Consider the following 21,537-nt stretch of genomic DNA (forward strand, 5'->3'; position numbering starts at 1 on the left):
GGCCATGTAGTTTTACCCGGGCCCGCTCACCATCAGGAAGGTCCTTCATGATCATGAGCAGAGGGTCAGCGACTCCGAAAGCACGAAGAACAACTCAGAGCCCAGGCCTACTGATGGTATCATAGGCCTTGACCAGGTCAATAAAGCAGAGATGTAGATCTTGTTGGAATTCCCTACACCTCTGCTGTTGCAGATGGACTGAAAATATGGGTGGTGAGTGAATGTGAGGGTGGTGAGTGAGAGTTGAGGTGGTGAGTAATTGGTGAAGGTGGTGAGTGAGAGTTGAGGTGGTGAGTAATTGGTGGGGGTGGTGAGTAATTGGTGAGGGTGGTGAGTGAGTGGTGGGGTGGTGAGTGAGTGTGGAGGTGGTGAGTGAGAGTTGAGGTGGTGAGTGAGAGTTGAAGTGGTGAGCGAGCGAGGGGTGTGGTGAGTAATTGGTGAAGGTGGTGAGTGAGAGTTGAGGTGGTGAGTAATTGGTGGAGGTGGTAAGTGAGAGTTGAGGTGGTGAGCGAGTGTGGAGGTGGTGAGTGAGTGTGGAGGTGAGCGAGCGAGCGAGGCTCACGGCACATGTCGGGAGTCCTCCATTGCACACAGACGCCGGCGTCGCGGCAGGCTCGCGCGTACGCGGCCACGGCCGTGCACACGCACTCGCAGTCGCCGCCAGCGTCACACGCACACGCGTCATGCACGCACGCCTCCAGGTACGGCACGTGGTACACCTGGGGACGGTGGACACGGGGGGAGGGGGGGGGGAGACACGGGGGGTGGGGGGGGGACATGGTGAGACACGCGCAGACACAGAGGGGTACGCACGGGGAGACACGGGGTGGGGGGGACGCGATGGACAGACACGACGGGGGGAGTGGTGACACCACGGGGGAGAGACACCACGGTGAGACACGGTGATGGGGGTGTGGTGGGGTGGGGTGGGTGGGGTGGGGTGGGGTGGGTGTGGTGGGGTGGAGTGGGTGGGGTTGGGTGGATGGGGTGGGTGTGTTAGGGTGGGTGTGGTGGGATCGGGTGGGGCGGGTGAGGTGGTTGGGGTGGGTGGGTTGAGTTGGAGTGGGGCGGGTGGGGTGAGTAAATCCGACCTCCCTCCCTGCCGCCTCTGACCCACCTGCGCGTGGCACTCGGCGAAGGCGTCGCTCCCGATGACGGCACAGCGCCTCTGTGCCCACACTTGGCGGTACGGGTTGGCGCGGCATGGATCCACCGCAACCGCCACCGACGCCGTTGAGCTGGAGGACGAGGAGGAGGAGGAGGAGGAGGGAGGAGGAGCGCCGGCTGCCCCGCACGGCGACGCGCGCCAGCCCCTCGCCAGGGCCGCAGCGGAGGCGACTCGGGCCCCGTCACGGCCCTTAAAGTCGTCCGAGACGTCCCCGTTGTTGTTGCCGCACAGGCCGCACACGCGGCCCTGGTGGGGGGGAGGGGGGGGGGAGATGGGGGGTAAGGGGAGTGCAGTGAGTTCGGAGAGGTTTGTTTTTGAGCTCATTGATATTGGCCTGTCCCTGCTCTGATCTCACATCATCATCATCAACATCATCATCTACATCATCATCATCAACATCATCATCAACATCATCATCAACATCATCAACATCATCATCTTTTTTTTCCGATTTAAAGCTTTCGTGACTGCAGAGATTCATCTTCTTGGTTCTTTCGGTAAAGTCATCACGTAGAATGGAAATAATATAATAAAAATAAAACATCATAAAATACAATTCTCACGACGTTTCGGCCACAACGCAAGCAGCCGTCCTCAGGTGGAGAACAGGTCTGTCGAAAAGACAGCGTCTGAATGGTTGTCTCTACTCTGATCTCTGATTCAATCTCTCTGGTTGTCTCTGCTCTGATCTCTGATTCAATCTCTCTGCTTGTCTCTGCTCTGATCTCTGATTCAATCTCTCTGGTTGTCTCTGCTCTGATCTCTGATTCAATCTCTCTTGTTGTCTCTGTTCTGATCTCTGATCCAATCTCTCTGGTTGTCTCTACTCTGATCTCTAATTCAATCTCTCTGGTTGTCTCTGCTCTGATCTCTGATTCAATCTCTGGTTGTCTCTGCTCCGATCTCTGATTCAATCTCTCTGGTTGTCTCTGCTCTGATCTCTGATTCAATCTCTCTGCTTGTCTCTGCTCTGATCTCTGATTCAATCTCTCTGCTTGTCTCTGCTCTGATCTCTGATTCAATCTCTCTTGTTGTCTCTGCTCTGATCTCTGATTCAATCTCTCTGCTTGTCTCTGCTCTGATCTCTGATTCAATCTCTCTGCTTGTCTCTGCTCTGATCTCTGATTCAATCTCTCTTGTTGTCTCTGCTCTGATCTCTGATTCAATCTCTCTGGTTGTCTCTGCTCTGATCTCTGATTCAATCTCTCTGCTTGTCTCTGCTCTGATCTCTGATTCAATCTCTCTTGTTGTCTCTGCTCTGATCTCTGATTCAATCTCTCTGGTTGTCTCTGCTCTGATCTCTGATTCAATCTCTCTTGTTGTCTCTGCTCTGATCTCTGATTCAATCTCTCTTGTTGTCTCTGCTCTGATCTCTGATTCAATCTCTCTGCTTGTCTCTGCTCTGATCTCTGATTCAATCTCTCTTGTTGTCTCTGCTCTGATCTCTGATTCAATCTCTCTTGTTGTCTCTGCTCTGATCTCTGATTCAATCTCTCTGGTTGTCTCTGCTCTGATCTCTGATCCAATCTCTCTCTGGTTGTCTCTGCTCTGATCTCTGATTCAATCTCTCTTGTTGTCTCTGCTCTGATCTCTGATTCAATCTCTCTGGTTGTCTCTGCTCTGATCTCTGATCCAATCTCTCTCTGGTTGTCTCTGCTCTGATCTCTGATTCAATCTCTCTGCTTGTCTCTGCTCTGATCTCTATCTGGCTGATGATGACGCTGCTGCTGGTGGCGCCCACCTGGTACGACGCCGGCAGGGAGAGGGTCAGGCTGGTCCTGCGGTCCCACGTGAGCGTGAGTCCCACCGCCGTGGACACGACGAGGTAGAGGCCGCGTGTCACCACGGTGTGACGCCGCTCGGGAGACGTGGCGACGGAGGAGCCGACGCGAGACACGGAGTAGTTCCCGTCGTGCAGATAGATCTCCACATCCTACAAAGACGCACACGGACACAGCGACACGGACACCAAGTTAAGCCCACAGCCTGAGTTCGGCCCAAAGCTTGAATTATGCCCAGACAAACAGCCACAAAGCCGGAGGTATGTACGGTGCGAAAGAAGGTCAAGCTATATACAAACAAGGAGCATGATTTAGGCCCAAAGCCTGAATTAGCCCAGACAAGGATCCTGAGTTAGGCTCAGAAAAGGAGCCTGAGTTAGCCCCAGAGAGTTAAGCCCAAATAATGTGCCTGTGTTAGGGCCAAAGCCTGAGTTAGGCCCAGACAAGAAGCTTGAGGTAGGCTTAAAAAGCCTGAGTTAGGCCCAGACAAGGCGATTGAGTTAGGCTCAGAGCCTGAGTTAGGCCCAGACAATGTGCCTGAGTTAGACCCAGAGTGTGAGGTGTGCCACAGTGCCGGCCTTCACAGGTGCTGCTACTCACGAACTAACAGCACTTTGCCTCAACAGCCTGTTAAGGCTATACGTTTAACACGTAGGCTTTCCCGACCAAACACAGTTAAACTAAATCATTCACCTCCCTCCCTCTGTCGCTTGATGATGTTAGTTGTAATTACCGGCGAAACGTCATGGTAGTCGAATTGTAAATGTTGTGGGTTTACTCTCCAACACACAACCGGTTAGTGCCTTACTAATAACTAATTGTAATCTTTTGTTTACGTGACAAACATCACTAATTGGCTGTGCCAGGTGGTGGCGGGTTTAAGGACGTATTTATATTTACGCGATCTAACCCAACAACCTCTATTCTGGATTTTTTGTACCATTTGAAAGGGTAAAAACCTACTACTATATTTTTCCACTGGCAAAGGAGATGTCTCATAGTGTAAATGCTTACCCCGAGCTCTCAACACTCTGATAGTGCGCTGTCTTTTGAGTTGTACGCCTTATGGCGTCATCTGGTCCAACACCAATGGAGACTAGGCTCTAAGAAAACCTGTCTCGGGTGTGGACCAATCAACTTCAAGGACAGTGCATATCATTATCATTATCAGAGTTGTTTCTTTTTGTTTGCATTTTGACTGCTTGTGTTGTGGTTATTGCAAACATGATGCCTTGTATAAAGGTGTCAGTTTTTGTACCAGTTGAAAGGGTAAAAACCTATTACTATCTATTCTGGATATTTGTGCGTCGTCTGAGTATGTCTGAGCATGCCCCACAGTGGCCCTCACCTTCAGGATGATTTTGACTGCCCGGGAGCAAGTGGTCCCAGATGTTCCGCACGGCAAGTTCTCCGTGATGACGCGGAACGTGCCCTGCTGCTGCTCTTCCCCGCAGTAATCCTGAGAGACATTCAGACGCATGCAAAAACGCGCACACACGCCAACACGCACGCAAGATGCACACACACATCGACCTGGATTATATTTCTCAGTCAGCCGGGGCCTCAAACACAGATGACGATTCCTGAACGGGTGGCAATGCTTGGCTCAGTTCGGCCCAGACACAGACCCTGAGTAAGGCCAGAAACAGAGCCTGAGTTAGGCCCAGATCCTAAATTAGGCCCAGACACAGACCCTGAGTAAGGCCAGAAACAGAGCCTGAGTTAGGCCCAGATCCTATATTAGACCCAGACACGGAGCCTGAGTCAGGCCCAGACACAAAGCTTAAGTTAGGTCCTGGTACACAGCCCGATTAAATTAAACTTTCCAAAAGCAAAAAAGGGTCCCACAGACATAACTACTCGACCCAAGCCGTTAATACTATGATACTGTTATTGTCCTTGTGCTGTTCCCCTTTTGGCATCATTCTCTGATCTAACACTGGCGCAGAGACACGGCCATAGAGGTAACCTGCAGATCTGGTGCAGGCCAATCGGTTACAAGGACCAATGCGTACAATGATTGTCAAAGCGTGTTCGTATTTTTTACCACTACGCGTGGTTAGGCAGACATGACGGCACCTTGCAGTCGACAACAACGGGTGTCGCTGTTCGGTGTTTGAACACCTCCTGTATCCCCGTCAGTAAGAACGGGTTAAAGGGGCCCCAGTTTGACATGTAGGCTTTGACGTCCAATATCATTAATTTGTTGCGGGTAAAAAATAAATCCTTATTACATTTTTTCTGTCGTCTTGACAGCGCTAACAATGCTCCGCATGCTAGCTCGGCGATCCGTGCCGACGCCGGTGCCTGCCGCGGTAGACTCCGAGTCGAATCGCCGGATGGCACAGTCCTCGTACAGCCGGCTCAGTCGCTCGCCCCTCACCTGAGCCACGACGTACTCGCAGGAGCCGTCGAACACGAACTGGCGCCCGTCGAAGGAACTGTAGTGGCCGTCGCCGAACACGGAGCACGTGGAGAGGCAGGGCTGCTGGCGGCGCTCCTGGCAGGCCCACTGGCCCCCACGGCACGTGCTGTGACACGCGCACGCACGCACACGACAAGACAAAGATCTCCCCCCACCCCACCTTCTCATGTGTGCGTGTGTATGCATGTTAAACTAAACGATAAACTCACCACTTGTCACACTTGGTGGTGACGGTGGTGATGATGATGGTTATGTTGGTGATGCCACCACCACCACACTCACCACTTGTCACACTTGCTGGTGACGGTGATGATGGTGGTTATGTTGGTGATGCCACCACCACCACACTCACCACTTCTCACACTTGCTGGTGACGGTGATGATGGTGGTTATGTTGGTGATGCCACCACCACTACACTCACCACTTCTCACACTTGCTGGTGACGGTGATGATGGTGGTTATATTGGTGATGCCACCATCACCACACTCACCACTTCTCACACTTGCTAGTGACGGTGCCGCCGCTGCTGTAGGAGCGGCCGTTGCGGCTGCAGGGGCAATCCCGGGAGGCCACGCAGCCCCCCACGCCGTCCGCCAGCAGACCCCGGGGACACCCACAGCCCGGCTCACAGCGCACACTCAGCTACGGGGAGACACGGGGAGACACGGGGAGACGCGGGGAGACACGGGGAGACACGGAGAGACACGGGGAGACAAGGAGAGACACGGGGAGACACGGAGAGACACGGTGAGACACGGGGAGACACGGAGAGACGCGGGGAGACGCGGGGAGACACGGGGAGACGCGGGGAGACACGGGGAGATGTGGGGAGACACGGAGAGACACGGGGAGACAAGGAGAGACATGGTGAGACAAGGAGAGACACGGTACAACACGGTGAGACACGGGGAGGCACGGTGAGACACGGAGAGACATGGGGAGACACGGAGAGACACGGAGAGACACGGGGAGACACAGTGAGACACGGGGAGACACGGAGAGACACGGGGAGACACGGTGAGACACGGGGAGACACGGGGAGACACGGTGAGACACGGGGAGACACGGAGAGACACGGGGAGACACGGGGAGACACGGAGAGACACGGTGAGACACGGGGAGACACGGAGAGACACGGGGACATGGGTAGCTGAGTCGAGGAGCCATGGTTGTGGTGATGTTGGTGATGTCGGTGACGATGATGGCGATAGTGATGGTGATGACGATGATGGCGATGACGGCGATGGTGATGATGGCGATGGTGACGGTGATGGCGGTGATGGTGATAGTGATGATGATGGCGATGACGGCGATGGTGATGGTGATGATGGCGATAGTGACGGTGATGGTGATGATGGCGATGGTGACGGTGATGATGGCGATAGTGACGGTGATGGTGATGATGGCGATAGTGACGGTGATGGCGACGATGGCGATGGTGGCGGTGATGATGGCGATAGTGGCGGTGATGGTGATGATGGCGATAGTGACGGTGATGATGGCGATAGTGACGGTGATGATGGCGATAGTGGCGGTGATGGTGATGATGGCGATGGTGGCGGTGATGATGGCGATAGTGACGGTGATGGCGACGATGGCGATGGTGGCGGTGATGATGGCGATAGTGACGGTGATGGTGATGATGGCGATAGTGACGGTGATGATGGCGATAGTGACGGTGATGATGGCGATAGTGGCGGTGATGGTGATGATGGCGATGGTGGCGGTGATGATGGCGATAGTGACGGTGATGGCGACGATGGCGATGGTGGCGGTGATGATGGCGATAGTGGCGATGGTGGCGGTGATGATGGCGATAGTGACGGTGATGGCGACGATGGCGATGGTGGCGGTGATGATGGCGATAGTGGCGGTGATGGTGATGATGGCGATAGTGACGGTGATGATGGCGATAGTGGCGGTGATGGCGACGATGGCGATGGTGGCGGTGATGATGGCGATAGTGGCGGTGATGGTGATGATGGCGATAGTGACGGTGATGGCGACGATGGTGATGGTGGCGGTGATGATGGCGATGATGGTGACCTGTGATGGTGACGATGATGGCAATAGCGACGATGGCGATGGTGATGGCGGTGATGGCGATGATGGCGATGGTGACGGTAATGGTGACGATGGCGATAGTGACGGCCACTCACGCAGGGGGTCCGCGTGAGCTTCCCTTGGCACGACGGGGCGCACCCCACTCCCTGTGCCGGCGTCGCCTTCCCCGTGCAGTTGTAGCGCACCAGCGGAGCGGAGCACGTGCCTGTGACGTCACAACAACCACCAGCAGCGAGCAGTGATGTCACCGCGGCGACGTGACGTCACAACAACAACCAGCAGCAGCGAGCGGTGATGTCACCGCAGAGACGTGACGTCATAACAACCACCAGCAGCAGCGAGCAGTGATGTCACCGCAGAAAGGTGACGTCACAACAACCACCAGCAGCGAACAGTGATGTCACCACGGCGACGTGACGTCACAACAACAACCAGCAGCAGCAGCGAGATGTGTGTACGTGTGAGTGTGTGTACGTGTGTGTGTACGTGTGTGTGTGTGTACGTGTGTGTGTACGTGTGTGTGTATGTGTGTGTGTACGTGTGTGTGTGTACATGTGTACGCGTGTGTGTGTACATGTGTGTGTGTGTGTGTACATGTGTATGTGTGTGTGTACATGTGTATGTGTGTGTGTACGTGTGTGTGTACATGTGTGTGTGTGTAGGTGTGTGTGCGTGTGAGTGCCTGCACCGCACGTCCTCACCGTTGTCCACCTGTGCAGGTCTCTCACAGTCGAGCACCCCGTTCTGACACGTGCTGTGCACACACAGCACACAAGCAACACGTTAACTACATGCTAACTACACTAACACAAGATGCTAACTACACACTAACACAACACGCTAACTACACACTAACACAACATGCTAACTACACACTAACACAACACGCTAACCACACACTAACACAACACGCTAACCACACACTAACACAACACACTAACATAACACGCTAACTACACACTAACACAACATGCTAACTACATACTAACACAACACGCTAACCACACACTAACACACACTAACACAACACACACACACTAACACACACACACAACACACACACTAACACACACACTAACACACACACTAACACAACACACACACACACTAACACACACACACACTAACACACACACTAACACAACACACACACTAACACACACACTACACACACAACACACACACAACACACACAACACACTAACACACACTAACACACACACACTAACACACACTAACACAACACACACACTAACACACACTAACACAACACACTAACACACACACACAACACACTAACACAACACACACTAACACACACACTAACTCCACACACTAACACACACAAACACACACTAACACACACACAACACACAACATGCTAACCACACACACACACTAACACAACACACTAACACACACACTAACACAACACGCTAAAGACACACACACAACATGCTAAACACAACACACACAACACACTAACACACACACAACACACACACGTGTGTACGCACCACAGGGTGGCCCCCATCCTGACGGACTGCCCGCTGGGCAGAATTCTCCCCGCTGCCCCCACGCAGGGGCAGCTGCTGGCAGGGACACACAGCCCCCCCTCGGGCTCCTCGTAGGTGCCCTCAGCGCACACGCAGCCCTCCACCCCCCCCACCCCCACCGCACTAGCAGCACTAGCAGCAGAGGAGGAGGAGGAGCCACAGCCGAGGCCACGCCCCCGAGCAGCTGAGGACGAAGCTGCCGTCCCCTCGACGCTGCCGCGTGCGAGTGACGCGCAGGTGCGGTTAGAGCACGTGACCACGCGGTAGGAGAATACGCGGCCAGGGGAGCACGTGGTCGTGGCTTTGTCTGGTGGGGGGGAGGGGTAGGGGGAGGGGTTAGTAGGGGGGGGATGAGGTGACAATGTCAATACGGGTACCGCTAACCACCAACCACCACCACATAGGCACCACCACCCACCACCCACCACCACCCATCACCACTACCCACCACCCACCACACACCACCACACAGGCACCACTACTGACCACCACTACCCACCACCACTACCCACCACCCACCACCCCACCCACCACACACGGGCATAGTACAGAGTTAGACTGATGGCCTTAATCTAAGTTGTCTTGTGGTTGTTGTTGGTTGTTTGACTTGCATCCCACTGGAATTTTTGCACACAGCGTTGGTGTACGGTGTTTTTTTCTGCAATATTTTGCTGTCTTTTCTTGGATTTTCTGTTTGCACTTAGTCACATATTCACTTTAAGATGTTTTTGTTCATGTTTTTGTTTTTTGTTTGTTGCGGTTGCACCCGATTCAAGAGCCGAATGGCTCACAGGGCTATACCTTATACATGAAACTGAACTTGAACCACCCACCACCACTACCCACCACCCACCACCCCACCCACCACCCACCACCCCACCCCACCCCCACCACACACCACCACCACCCACCACCACCACCACACACCACCACCACCACCACCACCCCACCCACCACCCACCCCACCCCCACCACACACCACCACCACCCACCACCACCACCACCCACCCACCACCACCCACCACCACCGCTACCCACCACACATGGGCACGAGTTGGCGCCACGCGTCCACCGCGCGACCTGCGAGGCTGCAGGCCGCCACGTAGGAGCCGAGCGCCGAGCAGAGCGACGCGGCCGCGTCCTGGCCGGTGCAAACCTCGTAGCGGCACGCCTGTCGCACACACACACACACACAGATAGACACACACACAGAGACACACACAGATACATAGACACAGATACATAGACACACACACAGATACACACACAGACACATACAAAACAAAGACAAAGACATACGCACACACACATGCACACACGCAGACATACATACACACAGTGAGTGGGCGAGTGAGTGAGTGAGTGAATGGGTGGATCAGTGGGTGAGTGGGTGGGTGAGTGAGTGGGTGGATGATTGAGTGGGCAAGTGGGTGGGTGAGGAGTGGGTGGGTGAGTGAGTGGGTGCGTGGGTGAGTGTGTGGGTGAGTGTGTGGGTGGGTATGTGGGTGGGTGTGTGTGTGGGTGGGTGTGTGTGTGGGTGGGTGTGTGTGTGGGTCAGTGAGTGAGGGGGTGGGTGAGTGAGTGAATGAGTGGGTGGATCAGTGTGTGTGTGGGTTTGTGTGTGAGTGAGTGAATGAGTGGGTGGATCAGTGTGTGTGTGGGTTTGTGTGTGTGGCTGTGTGTGTGGCTCTGTGTGTGTGTGGCTCTGTGTGTGTGTGTCTCTGTGTGTGTGTGGGTGGCTCTGTGTGTGTGTGTGGCTCTGTGTGTGTGTGTGGCTCTGTGTGTGTGGGTGTGTGTGTGGCTCTGTGTGTGTGGCTCTGTGTGTGTGTGTAGGCTGGCCTGCCTACGATCCATCCTGGGTTCAACCAGACTGGATTGTGTGAGGAGCTCACAAATCCTTGAAAGATCTGGGCAAAGTCCCATCGGTGAGCTCCTCCGGCAGGCAAGGCTGCATTGGCTGGGTCATGTAGACCGCATGCCCAGCCACCACATGCCTAAACAGCTTTTGTCCGGCCGGGTCGGGGGGGCTAGACGGGCGCGGCGCGGGCTGGAGAAGAGGTGGAGTGATGTGGTGCAGGAGGCAGTGGAGCTGAGTGGACTTGCCGATGACTGGTACCAGCGGTGTCAAGATCGGCCTCAGTGGAGGAGGCTCGTGAAGGACGCTACTGGGCAGTTGGAGGCAGTTGCCCTCCAACAACAACGGAGGGCGGAGGAGCGACGCTCACAACAACGAGCGGAGCGCCGGGTGGATAAAGCACAGAAAGTTGGTACAGTAGGGGGCACAGGTGGTGCATCAGCAAGTCATCTCGGACATCTCAGTCAGTCGACCCGTGGCACCTGCTTGGGTCTTCCCCGTGACCTCCTGCCAGCGGGCGTTCGACACTTCACGTGGCCTCAATGTGCACTTGGCCTGGCACAAGCGTCGTGGTGACGTCACCGCCACTTAGTGGCGAATGGCGGTTGTTGTTGTTGTTGTTGTTGTGTGTGTAAGTGTGTGTAAGTGTGTGTGGGTGTGTGTGTGTGTGTGGCTCTGTGTGTGTGTGTGTGGCTTTGTGTGTGTGTGGCCCTGTGTGTGGATGTCTCTGTGTGTGCGTGGCTCTGTGTGTGTGTGGCTGTGTGCGTGTGTGTAAGTGTGTGAGTGTGTGTGGCTGTGTGTGTGTGCGGAGTGGATGTCTGCGTGCTGCTCACCGTGTAGAAGCGTGCTGGGTCCACGTCTCCGTGGCAGGCGCCGAACGCGGATTTCTCGCTCAGTACCAGCGAGCACCACCGCTCGGCAAAGCCAGCTGCAGCGGCACAACCACCACCACCATCAACCACCACCACCACCGTCAACCACCACCACCGTCAACCACCACCGTCAACCACCACCGTCAACCACCACCACCACCATCAACCACCACCGTCAACCACCACCACCACCATCACCACCGTCACCCACCACCATCAACCATCACCGTCAACCACCACCACCGTCACCCACCACCACCACCATCAACCATCACCGTCAACCACCACCACCGTCAACCACCACCGTCAACCACCACCACCATCAACCACCACCACCGTCAACCACCACCACCATCAACCATCACCGTCAACCACCACCACCGTCAACCACCACCACCGTCAACCACCACCATCAACCACCACCACCACCACCACTGTGTGTCTCTGTGTGTGTCTCTGTGTGTGTCTCTGTGTCTCTGTGTGTCTCTGCGTGTGTCTCTCTGTGTGAGTCTCTGTGTGTCTCTGTGTGTGTCTCTGTGTCTCTGTGTGTCTCTGTGTGTCTCTCTCTGTGTGTGTCCCTGCTGTGTCTCTGTGTGTGTCTCTGTGTGTCTCTGCGGTGTCTCTGTGTGTCTCTGCGTGAGTCTCTGTGTGTCTCTGTATGTCTCTGCGTGTGTCTCTGTGGTGTCTCTGTGTGTGTCCCTGCGCTGTCTCTGTCTCACCGGTGCTGGCGCTGGCAGCGCACGGCTCTGCCAGGGCGTCCCGCGCGGGGGGGCAAGGAGCCCCCCCCCCAGCGCCGACCCCCCACGAGTCGGCCAGGGAGGCCGCCGTGGCCTGCAGCACCCCCTGGGCGCAGCGCCAGTCGTCGCCTGCGACGCCATTGAAGTTGCCGCATAAGCCTGCACGCACGGGTTGGTGATCACGCACATACAGGCACAGGTACACACACACACAGGCACACACACACACAGGCACACACACACAATTACACACATAGGCACACACACACACACAGGCACACATACACACAGGCACACACACACACAGGCACACACACACAATTACACACATAGGCACACACACACACAGGCACACATACACACAGGCACACACACACACAGGCACACACACACAATTACACACATAGGCACACACACACACAGGCACACATACACACAGGCACACACACACAGGTATACGCACACACACACACAGGCACACACACACACAACTACATGATAACACGTCTCTCTCCCCCCGTGTCTCTCCCCGTGTCTCTCCCCGTGTCTCTCCCAGTGCCGCGTGGAGTGTCACCCCGTGTCTCTCCCCGTGTCTCTCTCCCCGTGTCTCTCTCCGTGTCTCTCCCCGTGTCTCTCCCCCCCCCCGTGTCTCTCTCCGTGTCTCTCTCCGTGTCTCTCCCCGTGTCTCTCCCCGTGTCTCTCTCCCCGTGTCTCTCTCCGTGTCTCTCCCCGTGTCTCTCCCCCCCTCCCCGTGTCTCTCTCCGTGTCTCTCCCCGTGTCTCCCCCCGTGTCTCTCCCCGTGTCTCTCTCCCCATGTCTCTCCCCCCGTGTCTCTCCCTGTGTCTCTCTCTCCGTGTCTCTCCCCCCGTGTCTCTCCCCGTGTCTCTCTCCCCGTGCCTCTCCCAGTGCCGCGTGGAGTGTCACCCCGTGTCTCTCCCCGTGTCTCCCCCCGTGTCTCTCCCCCCGTGTCTCCCCCCGTGTCTCTCCCCGTGTCTCTCCCCGTGTCTCCCCCCTGTGTCTCTCCCCCAGTGTCTCCCCCCGTGTCTCTCCCCGTGTCTCTCCCCCCGTGTCTCTCCCCGTGTCTCCCCCCTGTGTCTCTCCCCCAGTGTCTCCCCCCGTGTCTCTCCCAGTGCCGCGTGGAGTGTCACCGCGCGTGAGTTCGCGCAGGGCCGGGCTGGCCGTGATGAACATCTGCAGCGTGGGCTCCGTGCGGATCTGCAGGAGGAGCGACGAGGAGGAGGTGGAGGAGGAGGTGGTGGAGGAGGTGGAGGAGGAGGAGGTGGAGCCCTGGGGGGGTGGCAGGAGCAGCCGCACCTCGACGAACATCGATGACACCCGCTGGACCTCCACCGAGTCTGTCTTGACACGCCGGGGGGGGGGGGGAGACGATGCGGGGAGACGCGGAGAGACACGGGGAGACACGGGGAGACAAGGAGAGACACGGGGAGACACGGAGAGACACGAGGAGACAAGGAGAGACGCGGGGAGACGTGGGGAGACACGGAAAGACGCGGGGAGACGCGGGGAGACATGGGGAGACACGGAGAGACACGGGGAGACACGGAGAGACGCGGGGAGACGCGGGGAGACACGGAGAGACGCGGGGAGACACGGAGAGACACGGGGAGAAGCAGGGAGACACGGGGAGACGCGGGGAGACACGGAGAGACACGGGGAGAAGCAGGGAGACACGGGGAGACACGGGGGAGACGCGGGGAGACACAGGGAGACGCGGGGAGACATGGGGAGACGCGGGGACACGCAGGGATGCACAGTGAGAGACACGGACATGAGAGAGTTCTTTTAGAACGTCTCTCGCCCTCCACGAGTTCGACTCCCGCTCGCGACCGATGCCAGCTAACATCTGAACCCCCTCCCCCCTAGGTCGACTCAGCCTGAAATGATTGCAGTCCAGGGCTGCGGCGTGGGTGGGTCAGAGCTGAGTGGACTTGCCGATGACTGGTACCAGCGGTGTCAATATCGGCCTCTGTGGAGGAGGCTCGTGAAGGACGCTACTGGGCAGTTGGAGGCAGTCGTCCTCCAACAACAACGGAGGGCGGAGGAGCGACGCTCACAACAACGAGCGGAGCGCCGGGTGGATAAAGCACAGCAAGTTGGTACAGTAGGGGGCACAGGTGGTGCATCAGCCACTCATCTCGGTCATCTCAGTCAGTCGACCCCTGGCACCTGCTGGGTCTGCCCCGTGACCTCCTGCCAGCGGGCGTTCGACACTTCACGTGGCCTCAAGGTGCACTTGGCCTGGCACAAGCGTCGTGGTGACGTCATCTGCTCGTGAAGGACGCTGCTGCTGCTGTTGCTGGGCAGTGCCAGGTTAGGTGCAGGAGGAGGTCACGGGACAGACCCAGCAGGTGCCATGGGTTGACTGCTGTGCCAGGCTAGGTGCACCGTGAGGCTACTGGGCAATGGGTGGATGTCGCTGCTCCAATAATAACAGCGGAGGGGCAGAGGAGCGACGCTGCTCACAACAACGAGCGGAGCGCCGGGCGGGTAAAACCGCAGCAAGTTGGCACAGTCGGGGAAACAGCTGGTGGTGTATCTGGCAGTCATCTCCTCCTGCACCTAGCCTGGCACAGCAGTCAACCCATGGCACCTGCTGGGATTGTCCCGTGACCTCCTCCTCCTGCACCTAGCCTGGCACAGCAGTCAACCAATGGCACCTACAGGGTCTGTCCAGTGACCTCCTCCTGCTGCACCTAGCCTGGCACAAGCTCCATAGTGACGCTTAGTGGTGAATGGCGGTTGTTGTTGTTCATGTGTGTACCTGTGTGTGTGTGTATCTGTGTGGGTGTACCTGTGTGTGTGTACCTTTGTGTGTGTGTGTGTACCTGTGTGTGTGTGTGTACCTGTGTGTGTGTGTGTACCTGTGTGTGTATGTGTGTATCTGTGTGTGTGCGTGTACCTGTGTGTGTATGTGTGTACCTGTGTGTGTGTATGTGTGTGGGTGTACCTGTATGTGTGTACCTTTGTGTGTGTGTACCTGTGTGTGTGTGTGTACGTGTGTGTGTGTATCTGTGTGTGTGTACCTGTGTGTGTATGTGTGTATCTGTGTACCTGTGTGTGTGTACCTGTGTGTGTGTGTACCTGTGTGTGTGTACCTGTGTGTGGGTACCTGTGTGTGAGTGTGTGTGGAGCAGTGGCTCAGCGGTTAACGCTACGCTGCGCTACTAACCCAGCGACCCGGGTTCGATTCCCGCTCACGGCCAACACCAGCGGTGATGATTATCTGAACCGGTCCTGGGCCTCCCCTAGGTCGACTCAGCCTCAAATGGGTTCCTGGTGCAGCGGTGTATAGTGAACATCGCCACTGGGGAGACAATGGCGGCCAGGCGTGGTGCTGGCCACCCACCCCCTCGTGTGCCGTTCCGGCCTTCATATGCACTGCTCGCTAACAGCACTTGCCCCTACAGTCTGTTAAGGCTACACGGGGGATCTTTATACCTCTCTGTGTGTGTGTGATCACGAAACCTGCTGCTGAAGCAAGCACTTGCCCCACCAGCGTGCGGGAGGCTACCTGGGGGGAGCTTTGCCTCTGTTACCTGTGATGTAGGGCAGGGGCAGGAGGTCCTCGCCCTGGTTCACGACGCTCGCGCTGAAGAATTCGATATACTCCTTCATCCAGCAGTGGAGAGAGAAGAGGGAGGGGGGGAGGGGATCGTGAGGAGGAGTTGGAGGGGCTGCTGCTGAGACTGGAGCTTGCCACCAAGAGGTGGGGCTTTACCATCAGCCCCACCAAAACTAAGCACCTTGCCTGAGTATTTTGTACCATCGGACACTCCACCCCCCAAAACTCCAAATTGGTGATGGGGGCAGTTGTGGAGATTGTTTGAGGAGCTAACAAATCCTTGAAAGATCTGGACACAGTCCCATCGGTGAGCTCCTCCGGCAGGCAAGGCTGCGTTGGCTGGGTCATGTAGCCCGCATGCCCAGCCACCGCATGCCTAAACAGCTTTTGTTCGGCCGGATCATTGGGGCTAAACGGGCACGGCATGGGCTAGAGAAGAGATGGAGTGATGTGGTACAGGAGGACGTGGAGCTGAGTGGACTTGCCGATGACTGGTACCAGCGGTGTCAAGATTGGCCTCTGTGAAGGAGGCTCGTGAAGGACGCTACTGGGCAGTTGGAGGCAGTCGCCCTCCAACAACAACAGAGGGTGGAGGAGCGACGCTCACAACAACGAGCGGAGCGCCGGGTGGCTAAAGCACAGCAAGTTGACACAATAGGGGGCACAGGTGATGCATCAGCCAGTCTTCTCGGTCATCTCAGTCAGTCAACCAGTGGCACCTGCTGGGTCTGCCCCGTGACCTCTTGCCAGCGGGCGTTCGACACTTCACGTGGCCTTAAGGTGCACATAGCCTGGCACAGGCGTCGTGGTGACGTCACCGCCACTTAGTGGTGAATGGCGGTTGTTGTTGGTGAGCGTGGTGGTGAGGGTACCTTTCCGTTGGTGGTGAGGATGGAGTCGAGGCAGGTCTCTGACTCCGTGGCTCCGCACTGAGTGAAGGAGCCAACCAGGGACCAGTTTCCTGCCTGGGTGAGTGACGGGGTGAGTTAGTGACCGTGTGAGTGTGTGAGTCAGTGACTGAGTGACTGTGTGAGTCAGTGACTGTGTGAGTCAGTGACTGTGTGACTGTGTGACTGTGTGAATCAGTGACTGTGTGACTGTGTGAGTCAGTGACTGTGTGAGTGACTGTGTGAGTGACTGTGTGACTGAGTGACTGTGTGACTGTGTGAGTGAGTGACTGTGTGACTGAGTGACTGTGTGACTGTGTGAGTGAGTGACTGTGTGAGTGAGTGACTGAGTGACTGTGTGAGTGAGTGACTGAGTGACCGTGTGAGTGAGTGAGTAACTGTGTGAGTGAGTGACTGTGTGAGGGACTGTGTGAGTGGGTGACTGAGTGACTGTGTGAGTGAGTGACTGAGTGACCGTGTGAGTGAGTGACTGTGTGAATGAGTGAGTGACTGTGTGACTGTGTGACTGTGTGAGTGACTGTATGAGTGAGTGACTGTGTGAGTGAGTGACTGAGTGACTGTATAACTGAGTGACTGTGTGAGTGAGTGACTGAGTGACTGTGTAACTGAGTGACTGTGTGAGTGAGTGACTGAGTGACTGTGTAACTGAGTGACTGTGTGAGTGAGTGACTGAGTGGCTGTGTGAGTGAGTGAGTGACTGTGTGAGTGAGTGACTGTGTGACTGAGTGACTGTGTGACTGAGTGACTGTGTGAATGGGTGACTGTGTGAGTCAATGACTGTGTGACTGAGTGAGTGACTGAGTGACTGTGTGAGTGAGTGACTGAGTGACTGTGTGACTGTGTGACTGTGTGAGTGAGTGACTGTGTGATTGAGTGACTGTGTGAGTGAGTGACTGAGTGACTGAGTGACTGTGTGAGTGACTGTGTGACTGTGTGACTGTGTGACTGAGTGACTGAGTTAGTGAGTGACTGTGTGCCCATGTGACTGAGTGACTGAGTGAGTGACTGAGTGACTGTGTGACTGAGTGAGTGAGTGACTGAGTGACTGTGTGAGTGACCGTGTGACTGAGTGAGTGACTGTGTGACTGAGTGACTGAGTGACTGTATGACTGTGTGACTGAGTGAGTGAGTGACTGAATGACTGAGTGACCGTGTGACTGAGTGACTAAGTGACTGTGTGACTGAGTGACTGAGTGACTGAGTGAGTCAATGACTGAGTGAGTCAATGACTGAGTGACCGAGTGACTGAGCGAGCCCCTGTACCTGCAGCAGGAGGTAGCGGCATGCTGCGTGGAAGCGGAACTCGGCCTGGTCGAAGGTGGTCACGTGGGATCCCCCGTCCACCACGCACGTGGCTGCACATGGCCGCTCTGTACAGCTCCAATGGCCTCGCTCACACGCACTGGGCACGGGCGGGAGGGGGGGTTAGCGCCATACTTCACCGCTCCGGTACATCTCGGATTGTGTTAAAGGTCAGGGAGAGGTCAAATTATAAACTTAACTTTAAACGATATGTTAAATTATAAACTATATGCTAAACTCTTCTTGGTTCTTTCGGTAAAGTCACGTAAAATGGAAATAATAAAATAATAAAAATAAAACATCATAAAATAATTCTCACGACGTTTCGGCCACAACGCAAGCAGACGTCCTCAGGTGAAGACAGGTCTGTCGGGGAGACAGCGTCTGATTGAAACAGCACCAAGCTGTCTCCGACAGACCTGGTCTTCACCTGATGACGGCTGCTTGCGTTGTGGCCGAAACGTCGTGAGAATTATTTTATGTTTTATTTTAGAATTTTTATTGTTTCCCTTCTACGTGACTTTACCGAAAGAACCAAGAAAATGAATCCCTGCAGTCACGAAAGCTTTAAATCGAAAAATAAAAGGTCAGGGAGAGGTCAAATTATAAACTAAACTTAAACGATATACTAAACTTTAAACGATATGCTAAACTATCAACTATATACTAAAGTATCATCTAAACTATCAACTGCATACTAAACTAAATACTAAACTAAGCTGTATACTAAACTAGAAGCTAAACAATAAACTAAAATACAAACTACATCTTCTTGGTTCTTTCGGTAAAGTCACATAGAAGGGAAATATTTGTATTGTATTTTATTATGTTTTATTTTTATTATTTTAGTATTTCCCTTCTACGTGACTTTACCGAAAGATCCAATAATATGAATCCCTGCAGTCACAAAAGCTTTAAATCGAAATATAAACTACGTACCAAACTATGAACGAAATACCAAACCATAAACTACATACTAAACTATAAACTACTAAACTATTAATGGTATACTAGACTAAACTATATACAAAACCATGAAATAAACTATACACTAAACCAGGGGTCCTCAAACTTTTTAAACAGGGGGCCAGTTCACTGTCCCTCAGACCGTTGGAGGGCCGGACTATAGTTAAAAAAACTATGAACAAATTCCTATGCACACTGCATATATCTTATTTTGAAGTGAAGAAACAAAACGGGAACAAATACAATATTTAAAATGAAGAATAAGTAAAGTTAAATCAACAAACTTGCCAGTATTTCAATGGGAACTATGGGCCTGCTTTTGGCTAATGAGATGGTCAATGTCCGGTTCCATATTTGTCACTGCTAGTCGTAACAAGTGATGCAAGTGTGCATCCGTTAGTCTAGATCTGGTTGGAGATTTCAAATGTTTCATTCTGGAAAAAGTCTGTTCACAGACATAAGTGCTGCCAAAGATGGTTGCCAGTTTGAGTGCATGGTTCCTGAGATGAGGATATGTCTCAGAGGGGAGAAATGCATAGAAATTATGAAGGCTGCTTGACTTGAATGCGTCTTTCAGAGAGTCACAATTCTGCAGTTCAGCCAGTTCCATTTGGTAAATTGTATCCACATTTTCAATGTCAATAGAAAATGAGTTACGGAAAAGCTGTATGTCCTGTTCATGGAGATGAAGCTCTTTAAATCTAAATTGGAACTCCTTTTGCAATTTTCCCAGTGAATCCACACATGTTTTGTTTGGGAATTGCAACCAATGGTTTTTCCGCTAACAGATTTTGAGTTGTGGGGAGATGGCAGAAGTTTTCCTCCTTAACTTGTTTGATGAGGAGGCCTAATTTTACTTCAAATGCTTTGACATGTGATTACATATCACAGAGGAGCTTCCCCTTTCCTTGAAGTTGCACATTGAAACTGTTGAGTAGCTCTGTTACATCTGTCAGAAAGGCAAGGTGCCATTTCCATTCTGCATCATTGAGCTCTGGTACTTCTTTGTTTTTTGAAAGCAGAAAAGCTGTAATCTGTGGAAGTCATAGAAACGTTTCAAAACTCTCCCTCGACTCAGCCAACGGACTTCTGTGTGGTACAGAACATCTTCATAGTCAACATTTAGTTCAGACAGAAATTCCTGAAATTGTCTGTGGTTTAGTGCATGAGCTCTAATGAAGTTAACACAAGATACCACAATTTTCATAACAGAGTTCCACTTCAGTGATTTACTACACAGCGCTTGTTGGTGGATGAGGCAGTGTATGGCTATTGGATGAGAATGGTTATGTTTGTCCATCTCTTGGTTAATGCGAGCAATTACTCCTTTCTTAGACCCCACCATGCTAGGAGCACCATCAGTTGTCACACTGGCTAGTTTAGCCCAATTCAGCTCCAAACCATTCACAGTTTGGCAAACTTTTTCATAGATATCCTCTCCTGTAGTTGTTCCTTTGATGCTTTGCAGTGCAGCAAGCTCTTCTGTGACTTCGAAATAGTCATTCATCCCACGAATAAAAATTAGAAGTTTTGCAGAATCACGAACATCATTGCTTTTGTCGAGTGCCAAGGAAAAATAGGAAAGTTTTTTTTGTGGAGTTTTGCAAATGCTGATGCAAGTTGTCTCCCATTTCTTCAATCCTCCGTGTAATTGTAGGTCCTGAAAGACTCGCTGTACTAAATAAATCGGCCTTCTCTGGACACATCTCTTTGGCAACAGAAAGAAGGCATTCTTTAACAAATTCTCCCTCCACAAATGGTCTGCCAGTGCACGCTATTAGCTTGGCAACTTGAAAACTTGCTCGCAGTGATGAAATATTTAGCTGCTTCTGCTTCACAAAAGTATTTTGCCGAGTTGTTAATATATTTTTCAGTTTTAATATTTTATCTTTTCTCACTTCTCCGACCAAACAATCATATTTATCTTTATGTTGAGTTTCATAGTGTCGATGTAAATTGTATTATTTGAACACAGAAACTATATTCTGGCATATCAGACACACAGCTCTTTCCTTGTACTGCATGAAAAAGTAATCATAAGTCCACTGTTCTTTGAATATCCTACACTCCGAGTCAATTTTTCTCTTTCTTGACATCAGTTTCCTAGGGAGTCAAAATTGCTATTAGTAAAATACCAATATATATGTACAGCGCTACAAAAACAATATACCAGCAATAACTTTGCCCACACAGAGACATACAGACTGCACTGCCCATCAATGCAGTCTGATTGGGGGAACTCCGCTTTTACCCCGGGCTCACACTGGTGCGGGTGCCATTAAAAAGTTAATTACACCTGCAGTTTTGCTCACAGATCG

The 21,537-nt window shown here is 53.4% G+C and overlaps 2 protein-coding genes across 2 annotated transcripts in view; one reads left to right on the top strand and one right to left on the bottom strand.

The window, feature by feature from the left end:
- The window catches only part of LOC133359975 (uncharacterized), a 341,563-nt gene that overhangs the window by 49,141 nt on the left and 270,885 nt on the right, over positions 1-21,537 (top strand). The gene's annotated exons all lie outside the window — the stretch shown is intronic.
- Positions 1-21,537, bottom strand: part of LOC133359919 (mucin-5AC-like) — a 95,097-nt gene that overhangs the window by 30,244 nt on the left and 43,316 nt on the right. The window contains exons 37-52 of the mRNA XM_061578479.1: positions 18,215-18,353; positions 16,916-17,008; positions 16,018-16,090; positions 13,609-13,815; positions 12,443-12,619; positions 11,685-11,779; positions 10,035-10,167; positions 8,958-9,303; positions 8,142-8,194; positions 7,536-7,645; positions 5,867-6,018; positions 5,333-5,480; positions 4,298-4,408; positions 2,910-3,101; positions 1,118-1,414; positions 563-719 (exon numbers count right to left, since the gene is read on the bottom strand). Coding sequence (XP_061434463.1) covers positions 563-719; positions 1,118-1,414; positions 2,910-3,101; positions 4,298-4,408; positions 5,333-5,480; positions 5,867-6,018; positions 7,536-7,645; positions 8,142-8,194; positions 8,958-9,303; positions 10,035-10,167; positions 11,685-11,779; positions 12,443-12,619; positions 13,609-13,815; positions 16,018-16,090; positions 16,916-17,008; positions 18,215-18,353 — 2,483 coding nt within the window. The remainder of the gene's footprint in view (positions 1-562; positions 720-1,117; positions 1,415-2,909; positions 3,102-4,297; positions 4,409-5,332; positions 5,481-5,866; positions 6,019-7,535; positions 7,646-8,141; positions 8,195-8,957; positions 9,304-10,034; positions 10,168-11,684; positions 11,780-12,442; positions 12,620-13,608; positions 13,816-16,017; positions 16,091-16,915; positions 17,009-18,214; positions 18,354-21,537) is intronic.

The sequence above is a fragment of the Lethenteron reissneri genome, chromosome 66, assembly GCF_015708825.2.
Source record: "Lethenteron reissneri isolate LAM-NWPU_2019-01 chromosome 66, ASM1570882v1, whole genome shotgun sequence".
Taxonomy (NCBI): domain Eukaryota; kingdom Metazoa; phylum Chordata; class Hyperoartia; order Petromyzontiformes; family Petromyzontidae; genus Lethenteron; species Lethenteron reissneri.